The 15,989-nt window shown below is 41.0% G+C and overlaps 1 protein-coding gene and 3 pseudogenes across 1 annotated transcript; all 4 read left to right on the forward strand.

Annotated features, from left to right (window-relative positions):
* The first annotated feature begins 257 nt into the window (after positions 1–257).
* On the forward strand, positions 258–5,532 carry LOC127042162 (NADH-ubiquinone oxidoreductase chain 4-like; annotated as a pseudogene).
* Positions 2,686–5,532, forward strand: LOC127042197 (NADH-ubiquinone oxidoreductase chain 5-like). Its single transcript, XM_050935819.1, is given in 1 exon segment — positions 2,686–5,532. A coding segment is annotated over 1 exon segment (960 nt). The 3' UTR covers positions 3,646–5,532.
* Positions 4,388–6,249, forward strand: LOC127042188 (cytochrome b-like; annotated as a pseudogene).
* On the forward strand, positions 5,915–15,577 carry LOC127042163 (NADH-ubiquinone oxidoreductase chain 2-like; annotated as a pseudogene).
* Positions 15,578–15,989: the final 412 nt, after the last annotated feature.

Here is a 15,989-nt window from a genome sequence, read left to right on the forward strand (position 1 = left end):
TTAGGCCTTATATACGAATGAGTTCAAGGGGGCCTAGAATGGGCAGAGTAGATAACTAGTCTAACACAAGACAACTAATTTCGACTTAGTCAATCGTGATTGAACTTCACGGCTATCAAAATGACACCAACACATTTCAGCTATTACTCTGCCTTTATTATCAGCATTACAGGCCTCTCATTGCACCGAACCCACCTAATCTCAACTTTATTATGTCTTGAGGGGATAATACTGTCCCTATTTGTCGCCCTATCCATATGACCCATTCAACTACAAACCTCATCATTCATGCTAGTACCAATACTAATACTATCCTTCTCAGCCTGCGAAGCCAGCATGGGCCTATCACTATTAGTAGCATCCTCACGAACTCATGGATCAGATCGCCTACAAAACCTAAATTTATTACAATGCTAAAAATTATCATCCCAACAGTTATACTACTACCAACAGTTACATTATGTAAACCAAAACAATTATGACCAACCGCACTAACACACAGCCTTGGAATTGCCCTCTTAAGCCTACAATGATTTAAACCTTCCATAGAACTAACAACCTTCTCCAACCACTGCTTAGGAATAGACCAAATCTCCGCCCCACTATTAATTTTATCATGCTGACTTACCCCCCTGATAATCCTAGCCAGTCAAAACCACTTAACTATAGAACCAACCTCACGAAAACGAACCTTTATCCTCACCATCATTCTACTACAAATTTCATTAATCCTGGCTTTTTCTGCCACAGAACTAATTATATTCTTTATCGCATTCGAGGCTACACTAATTCCAACACTGGTAATCATTACACGCTGGGGCAACCAAATAGAACAGCTAAATGCCGGAACCTACTTCCTGTTCTACACCCTTGCAGGATCTTTACCATTATTAGTAGCCCTCCTATCCATACAAACCCAAAACGGCACCCTATCTACTTGCAAAATGCAACTAAACCAACCCACTATAATATACTCATGAACCAACTCAATATGATGATTCGCATTATTGACCGCCTTCATAATTAAAATACCCCTATACGGTCTACACCTATGATTACCAAAAGCACATGTAGAGTCCCCAATTGCAGGATCAATAATCCTAGCAGCAGTGCTCCTAAAACTTGGGGGATACGGCATTATCCGCATCACAATAACACTAGACCCACTATCAAAAACACTCTCATATCCATTTATAGTAAGAGCACTTTGAGGGGTAATTATAACCAGCTCAATCTGTCTACGCCAAACAGACCTAAAATCACTAATTGCCTACTCATCTGTAAGCCACATAGGCCTAGTTATTGCCTCAACCCTGGCACAAACTCAATGATCATACACTGGTGCTATCACCCTAATAATTGCCCATGGCCTAACATCATCCATACTTTTCTGCTTGGCCAATACCAACTACGAACGAACTCATAGCCGAACATTACTCCTAACCCGAAACATACAATCATTATTACCCCTAATAGGATTATGATGGCTCCTAGCTAGCCTCACCAACATAGCCCTTCCACCAACCATTAACCTAATAGGAGAACTAACTATTATCGCCTCATTATTCAACTGATCAAACATCACAATCCTAATTACAGGACTGGGTACATTAATCACTGCTACCTACACACTATATATACTGATCACAACACAATGAGGAGAAACCCCCTCACATATAAAGACAATCCCCCCCACTCACACACGAGAACATCTACTTATAACACTCCACATTCTACCAATAACACTATTAATAATAAAACCAGAACTAATCTGAGGCACCTTCCACTGTTAATATAGTTTAAAAAAACATTAGACTGTGGCTCTAAAAATAGGAGTTCAAGCCTCCTTATAAACCGAGAGAGGTATAATACAATAAGAACTGCTAACTCTTATATCTGAGACTAACACCCCCAGCTCCCTCACTTTTAAAGGATAGAAGTCAACCCATTGGTCTTAGGAACCAACCACCCTTGGTGCAACTCCAAGTAAAAGTTATGACCATACTAACAAACACCACCATACTCTTAACACTACTCATATTAACACTACCCCTAATAACACCCGTATACCCAGCCATAAAAGCAAAAACAGCTGTAAAAATAGCATTTTTTACCTCCACGCTCTCATTAATCATATTTACCTGCCTAGACATTGAATCCATCATCATCAATTTTCATTGATCTCATACATCCACATTTAACATTAACATAAGTTTTAAACTAGACCAATACTCAATAATATTTGTACCAATCACCCTATATGTCACATGATCCATTTTAGAATTTACCCACTGATACATATCTACAGACCCAAACATCCTAAAATTCTTCAAGTACCTATTAATCTTCCTAGTGGCCATAATAGTCCTTGTAACAGCCAACAATATATTCCAATTTTTTATTGGATGAGAAGGAGTAGGAATCATATCATTTCTATTAATTGGATGATGACGAGGACTAGCAGAAGCAAATTCATCAGCCTTACAGGCTATCATTTACAATCGCACAGGCGACATCGGACTAATCCTCAGCATATCATGATTGGCAATAAATACAAACACATGAGAACTTCAACAAATATTTACCTGCACCGACTCCACTCCTCTACTCCCCCTCTTTGGCCTCATTCTAGCTGCAACTGGAAAATCAGCCCAATTTGGCCTCCACCCGTGATTACCAGCAGCCATGGAAGGTCCTACCCCAGTGTCAGCATTACTGCACTCCAACACTATAGTTGTTGCAGGTATTTTTCTACTTATTCGAGTACATCCAATCCTGACCACAAACAACCCAGCCCTCTCAACCTGCCTATGCTTAGGGGCTATCACTACCCTATTCACAGCATTTTGTGCTCTCACCCAGAACGACATCAAAAAAATCATTGCTTTCTCCACATCAAGTCAACTAGGCCTCATAATAGTAAGCATCGGCCTAAACCAACCACAGCTAGCTTTCCTATACATCTCTATACATGCATTCTTCAAAACCATACTTTTCCTATGCTCCAGCTCCATTATTCACAACCTCAACAACGAACAAGACATTCGAAAAATGGGAGGACTCCATAAATCCCTACCAATCACCTCTTCATGCCTAACCATCGGTAGTCTGGCACTCACGGGCATACCATTCATAACTGGATTTTACTCCAAAGATATTATCATCGAAACCATAAATACATCATATCTAAACTCCTGAGCCCTACTCCTAACACTAACTGCAACTTCATTCACCGCAATCTACAGTTTACGAATCATAACATTCGTACAAACAGGACAACCCCGATACCACTCCACAATATTACTAAACGAAAACAACCCAACAATCATCAACCCAATTACTCGCCTTGCTATAGGCAGCATTATCGCCGGACTAATCATCTCAATAAACACTACACCTCTAAAAACCCCACCAACAACAATACCAACATACATTAAAATTGCAGCACTAACAGTAACAATCCTGGGCCTACTTTTAGCCCTAGAACTAACCATAATAACCAACAAAATAACCCCAAAAACCTCCAACACCCACAACCTCTCCAATTTACTAGCCTACTTCAACACCCTAATCCACCGCTCACTTCCAATAACCAACCTAAAATTTAGCCAAAACATCGCAACCCACTTAATTGATCTGTCCTGATACGAGAACATCGGCCCAAAAGGACTAACTAAATCACAAATCACCCCAATCACAATAGTCTCATCATCACAGAAAGGTCTCATTAAAATCTATATAACCTCATTCATCCTATCAATCGCACTAATCACACTACTAATCACTATATCCTAATTGCACGAAGCACCACACGAGAGAGCCCATAAACCAACTCTAACACAACAAACAATGTCAACAACAACCCCCAACCAGCAATCAAAAGAATGCCCTTATCAAGGCCATAAAACCACGAAGCCCCACTAAAATCTAAACGAACAACAAATAGCCCATCAGCATCAGTAGTACTATCACCAAAGTCTTCCACACTCCAAAAACTATAATCTGTTATCATAAGCCACACAACAGCAATTACACAACACAACCAATAAATAACCACATCCAAACTTCCCCAGCCCGCAGGATAAGGCTCCGCCGCCAATGCAGATGAATAAGCAAAAATAACCAACATACCACCTAAGTAAATCAAAAACAAGACCAAAGAAACAAAAGATCCCCCCTTACCAACTAACACCGCACACCCAGAAGCCGCTCCCAAAACCAAACTAAGCACCTCATAATGAGGGGAAGAGCTACAAGAAACACCAACCATCCAAAAAACAAAACAAAACCCAAATAAAAACATGAAATACATCATAATTCTTGCCTGGACTTTAACCAAGACTTATGATCTGAAAAACCACCGTTGTATTCAACTACAAAAACCTTAATGGCCACAAACTTACGAAAAACCCACCCACTAATAAAAATCATCAATAACTCATTCATTGACCTACCAAGCCCCTCAAACATCTCAGCCTGATGAAATTTCGGGTCACTGCTAGGCATCTGCTTAATCCTACAAATCATCACAGGAATCTTCCTAGCAATACACTACTCACCAAACATCTCACTGGTATTCTCATCAGTAGCCCATATCACCTGAGACGTACAGTATGGATGACTCATCTGCAACATACATGCCAACGGAGCCTCTATCTTCTTTATATGCATTTATCTTCACATCGGTCGAGGAATTTATTACGGCTCATACTTATACAAAGAAACCTGAAACACAGGAATCATCCTACTATTTCTAGTCATAGCCACCGCATTCGTGGGCTATGTCCTACCATGGGGCCAAATATCATTCTGAGGTGCTACTGTTATCACCAACCTACTCTCAGCTATCCCATACATTGGTAACACCCTCGTACAATGAATCTGAGGGGGATTCTCAGTAGCTAATGCCACCCTGACCCGATTTTTTACCTTCCATTTTCTACTACCCTTCACTATTATTGGCTTAGTCATCATACACCTACTATTCCTTCACGAAACTGGATCAAACAACCCAACAGGACTAAACTCAAACGCCGACAAAATTCCATTCCACCCATACTTCTCATACAAAGACCTACTAGGACTTGTACTAATACTAGCCCTTCTCCTAACCCTAACACTATTCTCCCCAAACATGCTGGGCGACCCAAATAACTTCACACCAGCCAACCCACTATCAACCCCACCACACATTAAACCAGAATGATACTTTTTATTCGCCTACGCAATTCTACGATCTATCCCAAACAAACTAGGAGGTGTACTTGCCCTATTATTCTCTATCCTAGTATTATTCCTAATACCAACCTTACATACATCAAAACAACGTTCAACTATATTCCGACCACTAACCCAAACCCTATTCTGATGCCTAACAGCTGACCTGTTAGTACTCACATGAATCGGCGGCCAACCAGTCAAAGATCCATTCATCACCATTGGTCAAGCAGCCTCTATTCTATACTTCACAATTATTCTAATACTTATACCAATCACAGGAACAATCGAAAACAAGATATTAAACCTAAAATATTCTAGTAGCTTAATTTACAAAGCACTGGTCTTGTAAACCAAAGACTGAAAGCTACAACTTTCCTAGAATAATCAAAAGAGAAGGACTAAAACCTTCATCCTCGGCCCCCAAAGCCGAAATTTTTTACTAAACTACCTTTTGATAGGTATACCCAACACACTCTCCCGTGCCCAGTAGAGAAATTTCCACTATACTATGCTATGTATTATCTTGCATTCATTTATTTACCACTAGCATATCACTAGTAATATTACCGCTTAATTTTGCTAAAGACATAACAAACTAAATGTCTGTGCTAAACAATCCATAGTGACATGAATATTATTTAGGTAATTTAAAGTTAATGATTTAAGGACATAACATTAAATACTGCAAGACAACATGAATATTAAGCAGGTATTGGGTTATTTCTTAATATAGCTAATCACTAGAAATAAGCAACCCTTGTAAGTAAGATACTAAATTACTAGTTTCAGGCCCAAGTATTGATGGCGTACATAACTGATCTATTCTGGCCTCTGGTTGTTTTTTCAGGCACATAATATTGGTAAAGTCCATTCATTTCTCTTTAAAAGGCCTCTGGTTAATGTGTTCTATACATTGATTTAATAACCTGGCTATTCATGTTTTTAAAGGCATATAGTAGTTCTCTTTTTCTCTTTCTGTTCTCAGGCCCTCATAACTGATACCTGCCGACTAACTGAAACTGGACCCAACTCTAAATGGTTAACCTTGCAAGTTATGATATGGTATTATTAAGTTAATGCTTGTAGGACATAAATTTTTATAAATATTCTCAACAGATAATTCCAAACTATTTATTCAAACACATATTATTTTAAGTTAACCCCCCCCACCCCCATAGACTAAACACCAGTCCGAATAGCTGCTTACTTCCCGTCAAACCCCAAAATCCGAGAACAACTAGACTAACATAGTGCTGCCACGATACGTGTGAAAATAAAAGTATCTATCAACACAAACTTAACCCTACTAACACTCACCCAACCTCACCGTATTATTATATTATTATATTATTATATTATTATATTATATTATATATAATATATACGTTATTGTAGCTTATCACAAAGCATGGCACTGAAGTTGCCAAGATGGATAATCAACATATCCCAAAAACACAAAGATTTGGTCCTAACCTTACTGTTATTTTTTGCTAAAATTACACATGCAAGCATCAACACACCAGTGAAAACACCCTAACAGTCTAACCGGACAAAAGGAGTCGGTATCAGGCACGCCACGACAGCCTAAAACACCTAGCCTCCAGCCACACCCCCAAGGGCACCTCAGCAGTGATAAAAATTAAGCAATGAGCACAAGCTTGACTTAGTCATAGCAAACAGAGTTGGTCAATCTCGTGCCAGCCACCGCGGTTATACAAGAAACTCAAACTAACAGAAAACTGGCATAAAGCGTAACTAAAATTACAATCTTAAAAATTAAGGAAAACCCCATACTCAACTGTCATACGTAAAAGTATACATTAGCCCAATGTGAAAACAACCTTAATGCAAAAGAACCATTTGAACTCACGATCGCTAAGACACAAACTGGGATTAGATACCCCACTATGCTTAGCCCTAAACCCAGATATTTAATACACAAAAATATTCGCCAGAGAACTACGAGCAAAATGCTTAAAACTCTAAGGACTTGGCGGTACTTCAACCCCCCCTAGAGGAGCCTGTTCTATAATCGATAATCCACGATCTACCCAACCATCTCTTGCCAATACCGCCTATATACCACCTTCACCAGCTTACCCCATGAAGGACACAAAAGTAAGCAAAACAACTAGCAACAGCTAATAAGTCAGGTCAAGGTGTAGCTAATTGAGATGGAAGAAATGGGCTACATTTTCTACACTAGAAATTAACTGACAGAAGGGAATCTATGAAACCAGTCCCATAAGTAGGATTTAGCAGTAAACTGGGATCAAAATACCCAATTTAAGCCGGTCCTGAAGTGCGCACACACCGCCCGTCACCCTCCTCAAACAAGCTACAACACCAATAAATTAAAACATAAAAACATAACAGATGAGGCAAGTCGTAACAAGGTAAGTACACCGGAAGGTGTACTTGGAATACTCAAAACATAGCTTAACCAAAAGCATTCAGCTTACACCTGAAAGATTGTCCATTAAAACAGGACTATTTTGAGCAATAACCTAGCCCAACCATAACAAATAGAATACAATAAACAAAACCATCCTACCAAGACCAAACAAAACATTTTTATACATCTTAGTATAGGCGATAGAAAAGACAGTTGGAGCAATAAAGACAGTACCGCAAGGGAAAGATGAAAAACAATGAAATAGTCACTAAGCCATAAAAAGCAAAGATTAACCCTTGTACCTTCTGCATCATAATTTAGCCAGCATATTCAAGCAAAGAGACCTAAAGTGTGAACCCCCGAAACCAAGTGAGCTACTTAAAGACAGCCCCATTAGGCTAAATCCGTCTCTGTGGCAAAAGAGTGGAAAGATCTATAAGTAGAGGTGAAAAGCCTAACGAACTTGGTGATAGCTGGTTGCTCAATAAAAGAATATAAGTTCAACCTTAAACCTTCTACAAAACAACTTAAAGTAAAAAGAAAAGTTTAAGATTTATTCAATAGGGGTACAGCCCGATTGAAAAAGGATACAACCTAAAACGGAAGACAAAACACCAAAACATTCACTACCCGTTGGCCTTAAAGCAGCCACCACCAAAGAAAGCGTCAAAGCTCATTACAACTATAAAATAACAACACAAATTTTCTCCCCAAATAACATTGAGCTATTCTACCACAATAGAAGAACTAATGCTAAAATGAGTAACAAGAAGATAAACTTCTCTAATGCGCCAGCTTAAATCATAACAGATAAACTACTGATTATTAACAACCACTATAAAACCAATAACACTTAAAACATCCTATAAGACCTAACTGTTAACCCAACACAGGAGCGCATACAAGAAAGATTAAAATTTGTAAAAGGAACTAGGCAAATCAAACGAACCCGACTGTTTACCAAAAACATAGCCCCTAGCAAGACACAAGTATTAGGGGTAATGCCTGCCCAGTGACTCTGTTAAACGGTCGCGGTATCCTAACCGTGCAAAGGTAGCGCAATCACTTGTCTTTTAAATAAAGACTAGAATGAATGGCCAAACGAGGTTCTACCTGTCTCTTACAAACAATCAGTGAAATTGATCTTCCCGTGCAAAAGCGAGAATAACACTATAAGACGAGAAGACCCTGTGGAACTTCAAATACAAAATCAACTATCACCCACATCAACCTAACCTAGGCCTATCAAAATAGCATCTGATTTCTATTTTCGGTTGGGGCGACCTCGGAGAAAAACAAAACCTCCGAAAAAAAGAACTTTTCTTTTTAACCTAGACTAACAACTCAAAGTGCTATCAGCATAAACGATCCAATATACTTGATCAACGGACCAAGCTACCCCAGGGATAACAGCGCAATCCCATCATAGAGTCCCTATCGACGATGGAGTTTACGACCTCGATGTTGGATCAGGACATCCTGATGGTGTAGCCGCTATCAAGGGTTCGTTTGTTCAACGATTAACAGTCCTACGTGATCTGAGTTCAGACCGGAGCAATCCAGGTCGGTTTCTATCTATAAACTTGAGCCTTTTCTAGTACGAAAGGACCGAAAAGACAAGGCCAATATTGTAAAACAAGCCTTACCTTACATTAGTGAAAACAACTTAACTAACAATAAGACAAAAACCCTGACCCAAAAAAAGGGTCTAATTGGGGTGGCAGAGACAGGTATAAATGCAAAAGGCTTAAACCCTTTACCCAGGGGTTCAACTCCCCTTCCCAATTTATGAAAACACTACTATCCAACCTCATATCACCACTAATATACATAATCCCAATCCTAATCACCATAGCCTTCTTCACCTTAATTGAACGCAAAGTACTAGGCTACATGCAATTTCGAAAAGGCCCTAATATCGTAGGACCCTACAGACTACTACAACCAGCAGCAGATGGAGTAAAACTATTCATCAAAGAACCAATCTACCCATCAAATTCATCAATCACACTATTCACCATATCACCAATTCTAGCCCTACTACTAGCCCTATCAATTTGACTCCCCCTCCCAATCCCATTTCCACTAGCTGACCTTAACCTGGGCATTCTATTTCTAATTTCTATTTCAAGACTCATGGTCTACTCAATCCTCTGATCAGGCTGAGCTTCAAACTCAAAGTATGCCTTAATAGGCACCCTACGAGCAGTCGCCCAAACCATCTCATACGAAGTGACCCTTGGAATCATCCTACTGTCCCTAATCCTCTTCTCAGGGGGCTTTAACATACAAACATTCATAACAACACAAGAACCAATATACTTAATATTCTCCACCTGTCCACTCATAATAATATGGTACATCTCTACACTTGCCGAAACCAATCGAGCACCATTCGACCTAACTGAAGGTGAATCTGAACTCGTATCCGGATTTAACGTCGAATATGCTGCCGGACCATTCACCCTATTCTTCCTAGCAGAATACTCAAACATCCTAATAATAAACACCCTAACCACTATCCTATTCCTGAACCCCGCCCACATCAGCAATACCCCAGAACTATTCTCTGTATCACTAATCTCAAAAGTAATACTACTATCAGCAGGATTCCTATGAATCCGAGCCTCTTACCCTCGATTCCGATATGACCAACTAATACATCTTCTATGAAAAAACTTCCTCCCAATCACTCTAGCATTATGCCTTTGGCACATATCAATACCAACTGCCTTATCAGGACTACCCCCAATACCATAGGACACGTGCCTGAACTAAAGGATCACCTTGATAGGGTGAGTAATAAGGTTAAAATCCACTCGTTTCCTTAGAAAAATAGGACTCGAACCTACACCAGAGAGATCAAAACTCCCTATACTTCCATATTGTACTACATTCTAGTAAAGTCAGCTAAATAAGCTCTCGGGCCCATACCCCGAAAATGTAGGTTTAAATCCTCCCTATACTAATGAACCCACATGCAAGTATAATCATCACCTCGAGCCTAATTATAGGACCACTACTGACAATCTCCAGCAACCACTGAATTCTAGCATGAACAGGATTAGAAATTAGCACCCTAGCCATCATTCATGTACGGTCACTCGGACGCATTTACGGATAGACAACTGTTTGCTCACGATGGACTTCATCTCAGCAAGGAGGGAAATAGAATTCTAGGATGGAGGCTCGCCGACCTCATCAAGAGGGCTTTAAACTAGAAAGTTGGGGGAGATGGTTGGGAAATGTTCGGGAGATCTCCACGCCAGAACATAACCTGGAGAGGGAAGTAAACAAAGTGAGCGGGGATACCCTTGCAGCCCCAAGATTTGATCCAAGGAGGAACAGTGGAGTAGAAACCAGAGTAACGGGTGATGCTGGTGGTAGAAAGTTTGTGCACGACGGGGGAAAGAATGTCACTGACGCCAAATGCCGAAAATTAAAAGGTTTGTACACTAATGCGGGGAGCCTAGGTAACAAGATGGAGGAACTGGAGTTACTCGTGCAGGAAGTGAAGCCGGATATTATAGGGATTACCGAAACCTGGTGGAATAGTACTCATGACTGGAGCACGGGTATTGAAGGCTATGTGCTGTTCAGAAAAGACAGGAAGAAAGGCAAAGGTGGGGGAGTAGCCTTGTACATCAATGATGAAATTAAATGTAGCGAAATAAGATGCGATGGAATGGATAAGACAGAGTCCGTCTGGGCAAAAATCACGCTGGGTAAAAAAGCAACTAGAGCTTCCCCTGAGATAGTGCTTGGGGTGTGCTACAGACCGCCGGGATCGGATTGGGATATGGATAGAGACCTCTTTAATGTCTTTAATGAAGTAAACACAAAGGGGAAATGTGTGATTATGGGGGACTTCAACTTCCCGGATATAGACTGGAGGACGAGTACTTGCACGAATAATAGGGGTCAGATTTTTCTGGATGTGATAGTGGATGGATTTCTTCATCAAGTAGTTGAAGCACCTACAAGAGGGGATGCCATTTTAGACTTGGTGTTGGTGAGCAGTGAGGACCTCGTAGAAGAAATGGTGGTAGGGGACAACCTTGGTTCGAGTGATCATGAGCTGATTCAGTTCAAAGTAGATGGAAGGATAAACAAATGTAGATCTGCGATTAGGGTTTTTGACTTCTCCAGGGCTAATTTTAAAGAGTTAAGGAAATTAGTTAGGGAAGTGGACTGGATGGAGGAATTAGTGGATTTAAATGTGGAGGAGGCCTGGAATTTCTTTAAGTCACAGCTGCGGAGACTGTTGGAAGCCTGCATCCCGAGAAAGGGGAAAAGAACCATGGGCAGGAGTTGTAGGCCAAACTGGATGAGCAAGCAACTCAGAGAGGGGATTAGACAAAAGCAGAAAGCTTACAGGGAGTGGAAGGAAGGCAGGATCAGTAAAGAAAGCTACCTTGCTGAGGTCAGAACATGTAGGGATAAAGTGAGGAAGGCTAAAAGCCGCATTGAACTGGAACTTGCAAAGGGAATCAAAACCAATAGTAAAAGGTTCTACAGCCACATAAATAAGAAGAAAACAAAGAAAGAAGAAGTGGGGCCGCTATACACTGAGGATGGAATGGAGGTTAAGGATAACCTAGGCATGGCCCAACATCTAAACAAGTACTTTGCCTCGGTTTTTAATAAGACTGGTGAGGAACCTTGCGATGATGGAGGGATGATAAACGGGAATGTGGATATGGAAGTGGATATTACTGCAACTGAGGTAGAGGCCGTACTTGAACAGCTCGATGGGACGAAGTCGGAGGGCCCGGACAATCTCCACCCGAGGATATTAAAGGAACTGGCGCGTGAAATTGCGAGCCCGTTAGCGAGAATTTTTAAGCAATCGATAAACTCGGGGGTTGTGCCGTATGACTGGAGGATTGCTAATGTAGTTCCTATTTTTAAGAAAGGGAATAAGAGTGATCCGGGTAATTATAGGCCTGTTAGCTTGACGTCTGTAGTATGTAAGGTCTTCGAAAAATTTTTAAGGGAGAAAGTAGTTAAGGACATAGAGGTCAATGGGAATTGTGACGAATTGCAACACGGATTTACTAAAGGTAGATCGTGCCAAACCAATCTGATCTCCTTCTTTGAGAAGGTGACGGATTACTTAGATAAAGGAAATGCGGTAGATATAATTTACCTAGATTTCAGTAAGGCGTTAGACACGGTTCCGCATGGGGAGCTGTTAGTTAAATTGGAAAAGCTGGGAGTGAATATGAAAGTTGTAAGGTGGATAAGGAACTGGTTAAAGGGGAGACTCCAGAGGGTCGTATTGAAAGGTGAACTGTCAGACTGGAAGGAGGTCACCAGTGGAGTCCCTCAAGGATCGGTTTTGGGACCGATCTTATTTAACCTTTTTATTACTGACCTTGGCACAAAGAGCGGGAATGTGCTAATAAAGTTTGCGGATGACACGAAGCTGGGGGGTATTGCTAACACGGAGAAGGACAGGGATACTATTCAGGAAGATCTGAACCACCTTGTAAACTGGAGTAATAGAAATAGGATGAAATACAATAGTGAAAAGTGCAAGGTCATGCATTTAGGAATTAATAATAAGAATTTTGGATATACATTGGGGGCGCATCAGTTGGAAGCGACGGAGGAAGAGAAGGACCTTGGGGTACTGGTTGATAGCAGGATGACTATGAGTCGCCAATGTGATACGGCTGTTAAAAAAGCAAATGCGATTTTGGGATGCATCAGGCGGGGTATTTCCTGCAAGGATAAGGATGTGTTAGTACCGTTGTATACGGCGTTGGTGAGACCCCATCTGGAATACTGTGTGCAGTTCTGGTGTCCCATGTTCAAGAAGGATGAATTCAAACTGGAACAGGTTCAGAGACGGGCTACGAGGATGATCCGAGGAATGGAAAAACTGCCTTATGAAAGGAGACTCAAAGAGCTTGGCTTGTTTAGCCTGGCCAAAAGAAGGCTGAGGGGGGATATGCTCGCCCTATATAAATATATCAAGGGGGTTAACGTTAGGGAGGGAGAGGAATTATTTAAGTTTAGTACTAATGTAGCCACGAGGACGAATGGGTATAAACTGGATATTAGGAAGTTTAGACTTGAAATTAGACGAAGGTTTCTGACCATTAGGGGAGTGAAGTTCTGGAATAGCCTTCCGAGGGAAGTAGTTGGGGCAAAAGACTTTCCTGGCTTTAAGACAAAGCTTGATAAGTATATGGAGGGGATGTTATGATAGGATCGTTAATTTGGGCAATTGATCTTGAATTACCACCAGACAGGTCTGCTCAATGGTCTGCGGGGTGTTGTTGCATGCGATGGGTACTGAGTTGCTGCGGAGAATTCCTTCTTGGGTGCTAGCTGGTGACTCTTGCCCACATGCTCAGGGTTTAGCTGATCGCCATATTTGGGGTCGGGAAGGAATTTTCCTCCAGGGCGGATTGGCAGGTGCCCTGGAGGTTTTTCGCCTTCCCCTGCAGCGTGGGGCACGGGTCGCTTGCTGGTGGTGTCTCTGCAGCTTGAGGTCTTCAAACCATTTTTGAGGATTTCAATAACTCGGTCCTGGGATAGGGGTTGTTATAAAATTGGATGGGTGGGGTTCTGTGGCCTGCCTTGTGCAGGAGGTCAGACTAGATGATCAGATTGGTCCCTTCTGACCTATGAGTCTATGAGTCTATGAGTCTATTCCACTAATCGCTAAGCAACACCACCCACGAGCAACCGAAGCTGCCATCAAGTATTTTCTAACACAAGCAACCGCCTCGACATTAATCTTATTTTCCAGCATCATTAATGCATGAACACTGGGCCAATGAGACATCACACAAATATCCAATAACATCCCATGCACAATTCTCACTGCAGCTCTAGCCATCAAACTGGGATTAGCCCCATTCCACTTCTGACTGCCAGAAGTACTTCAAGGAACTACTACAACAACAGCCCTAATTTTAACCACCTGACAAAAACTAGCACCACTATCTCTACTAGTAATGACCGCCCAATCCCTAAACACATCACTAATGCTAACATTAGGACTAACATCCGCCATTATCGCAGGATGAAACGGATTAAACCAAACTCAACTTCGAAAAATCATAGCATTTTCCTCTATCGCCCACCTAGGGTGAATAGCTACAATCCTTACTCTATCCCCTAAACTTATACTACTTACATTCTACACGTACATTATTATAACCTCTACAATATTCTTAATAATCAAGCTTCTGGAAACAAACAAAATCTCCGTAATAATAACATCATGAACAAAACTCCCGGCACTAAACACTACAATAATACTTACCCTTATATCACTAGCAGGCTTACCACCACTAACAGGATTCATGCCAAAATGACTAATTATTCAAGAACTAACTAAACAACAAATACTCATCATAGCTACTATAATAGCCCTATTATCACTACTCAACCTATTCTTCTACCTACAAATCTCATATTATGCAACCATTACGCTACCCCCAAACTCCACCAACTACTTACAACAATGACGACACAAACCCAACCAAAAACACTACCTTGCCCCAATAACCACACTATCCACCACCCTACTACCAACCGTTCCCACCCTGATAACCCTAACCTAGAAACTTAGGATCAACCTTAATAAACCGAGGGCCTTCAAAGCCCCAAACAAGAGATAAAACCTCTTAGTTTCTGATAAGACCTATAAGACTCTATCTTATATCTCATGAATGCAACTCAAACCCTTTAATTAAGCTAAGGCCTTACTAGACAAATGGGCCTCGATCCCATAATAATTTAGTTAACAGCTAAACACCCAATCCAGCGGGCTTTAGTCTACCTTTTCCCGCTCTATAAAAAGCGGGAAAACCCCGACACCAATAAAGGCGTATCTTCAGACTTGCAATCTGACATGAATTTCACCACAGAGTTTGATAAGAAGAGGAATTAAACCCCTGTAAAAAGGTCTACAGCCCAAAGCTTAAACATTCAGCCATCTTACCTGTGTTTTTAATCCACTGATTTTTTTCTACTAACCATAAAGATATCGGTACCCTATACTTAATTTTCGGGGCCTGAGCAGAAATAGTTGGAACAGCATTAAGCCTATTAATTCGTGCAGAGCTCAGCCAGCCAGGGACTTTACTAGGAGACTACCAAATTTACAATGTAATTGTCACAGCCCATGCATTCGTTATAATCTTCTTCATAGTTATACCAATCATGATTGGTGGCTTTGGAAACTGACTTGTACCACTAATAATCGGAGCACCAGACATAGCGTTCCCACGCATAAATAACATAAGTTTCTGACTCTTACCACCATCCCTACTGCTACTTCTAGCTTCATCTGGAATTGAAGCAGGTGCGGGCACAGGCTGAACAGTATACCCACCATTAGCTGGAAACTTAG

This window comes from Gopherus flavomarginatus, unplaced genomic scaffold, assembly GCF_025201925.1.
Source record: "Gopherus flavomarginatus isolate rGopFla2 unplaced genomic scaffold, rGopFla2.mat.asm mat_scaffold_34_arrow_ctg1, whole genome shotgun sequence".
Lineage (NCBI taxonomy): Eukaryota > Metazoa > Chordata > Testudines > Testudinidae > Gopherus > Gopherus flavomarginatus.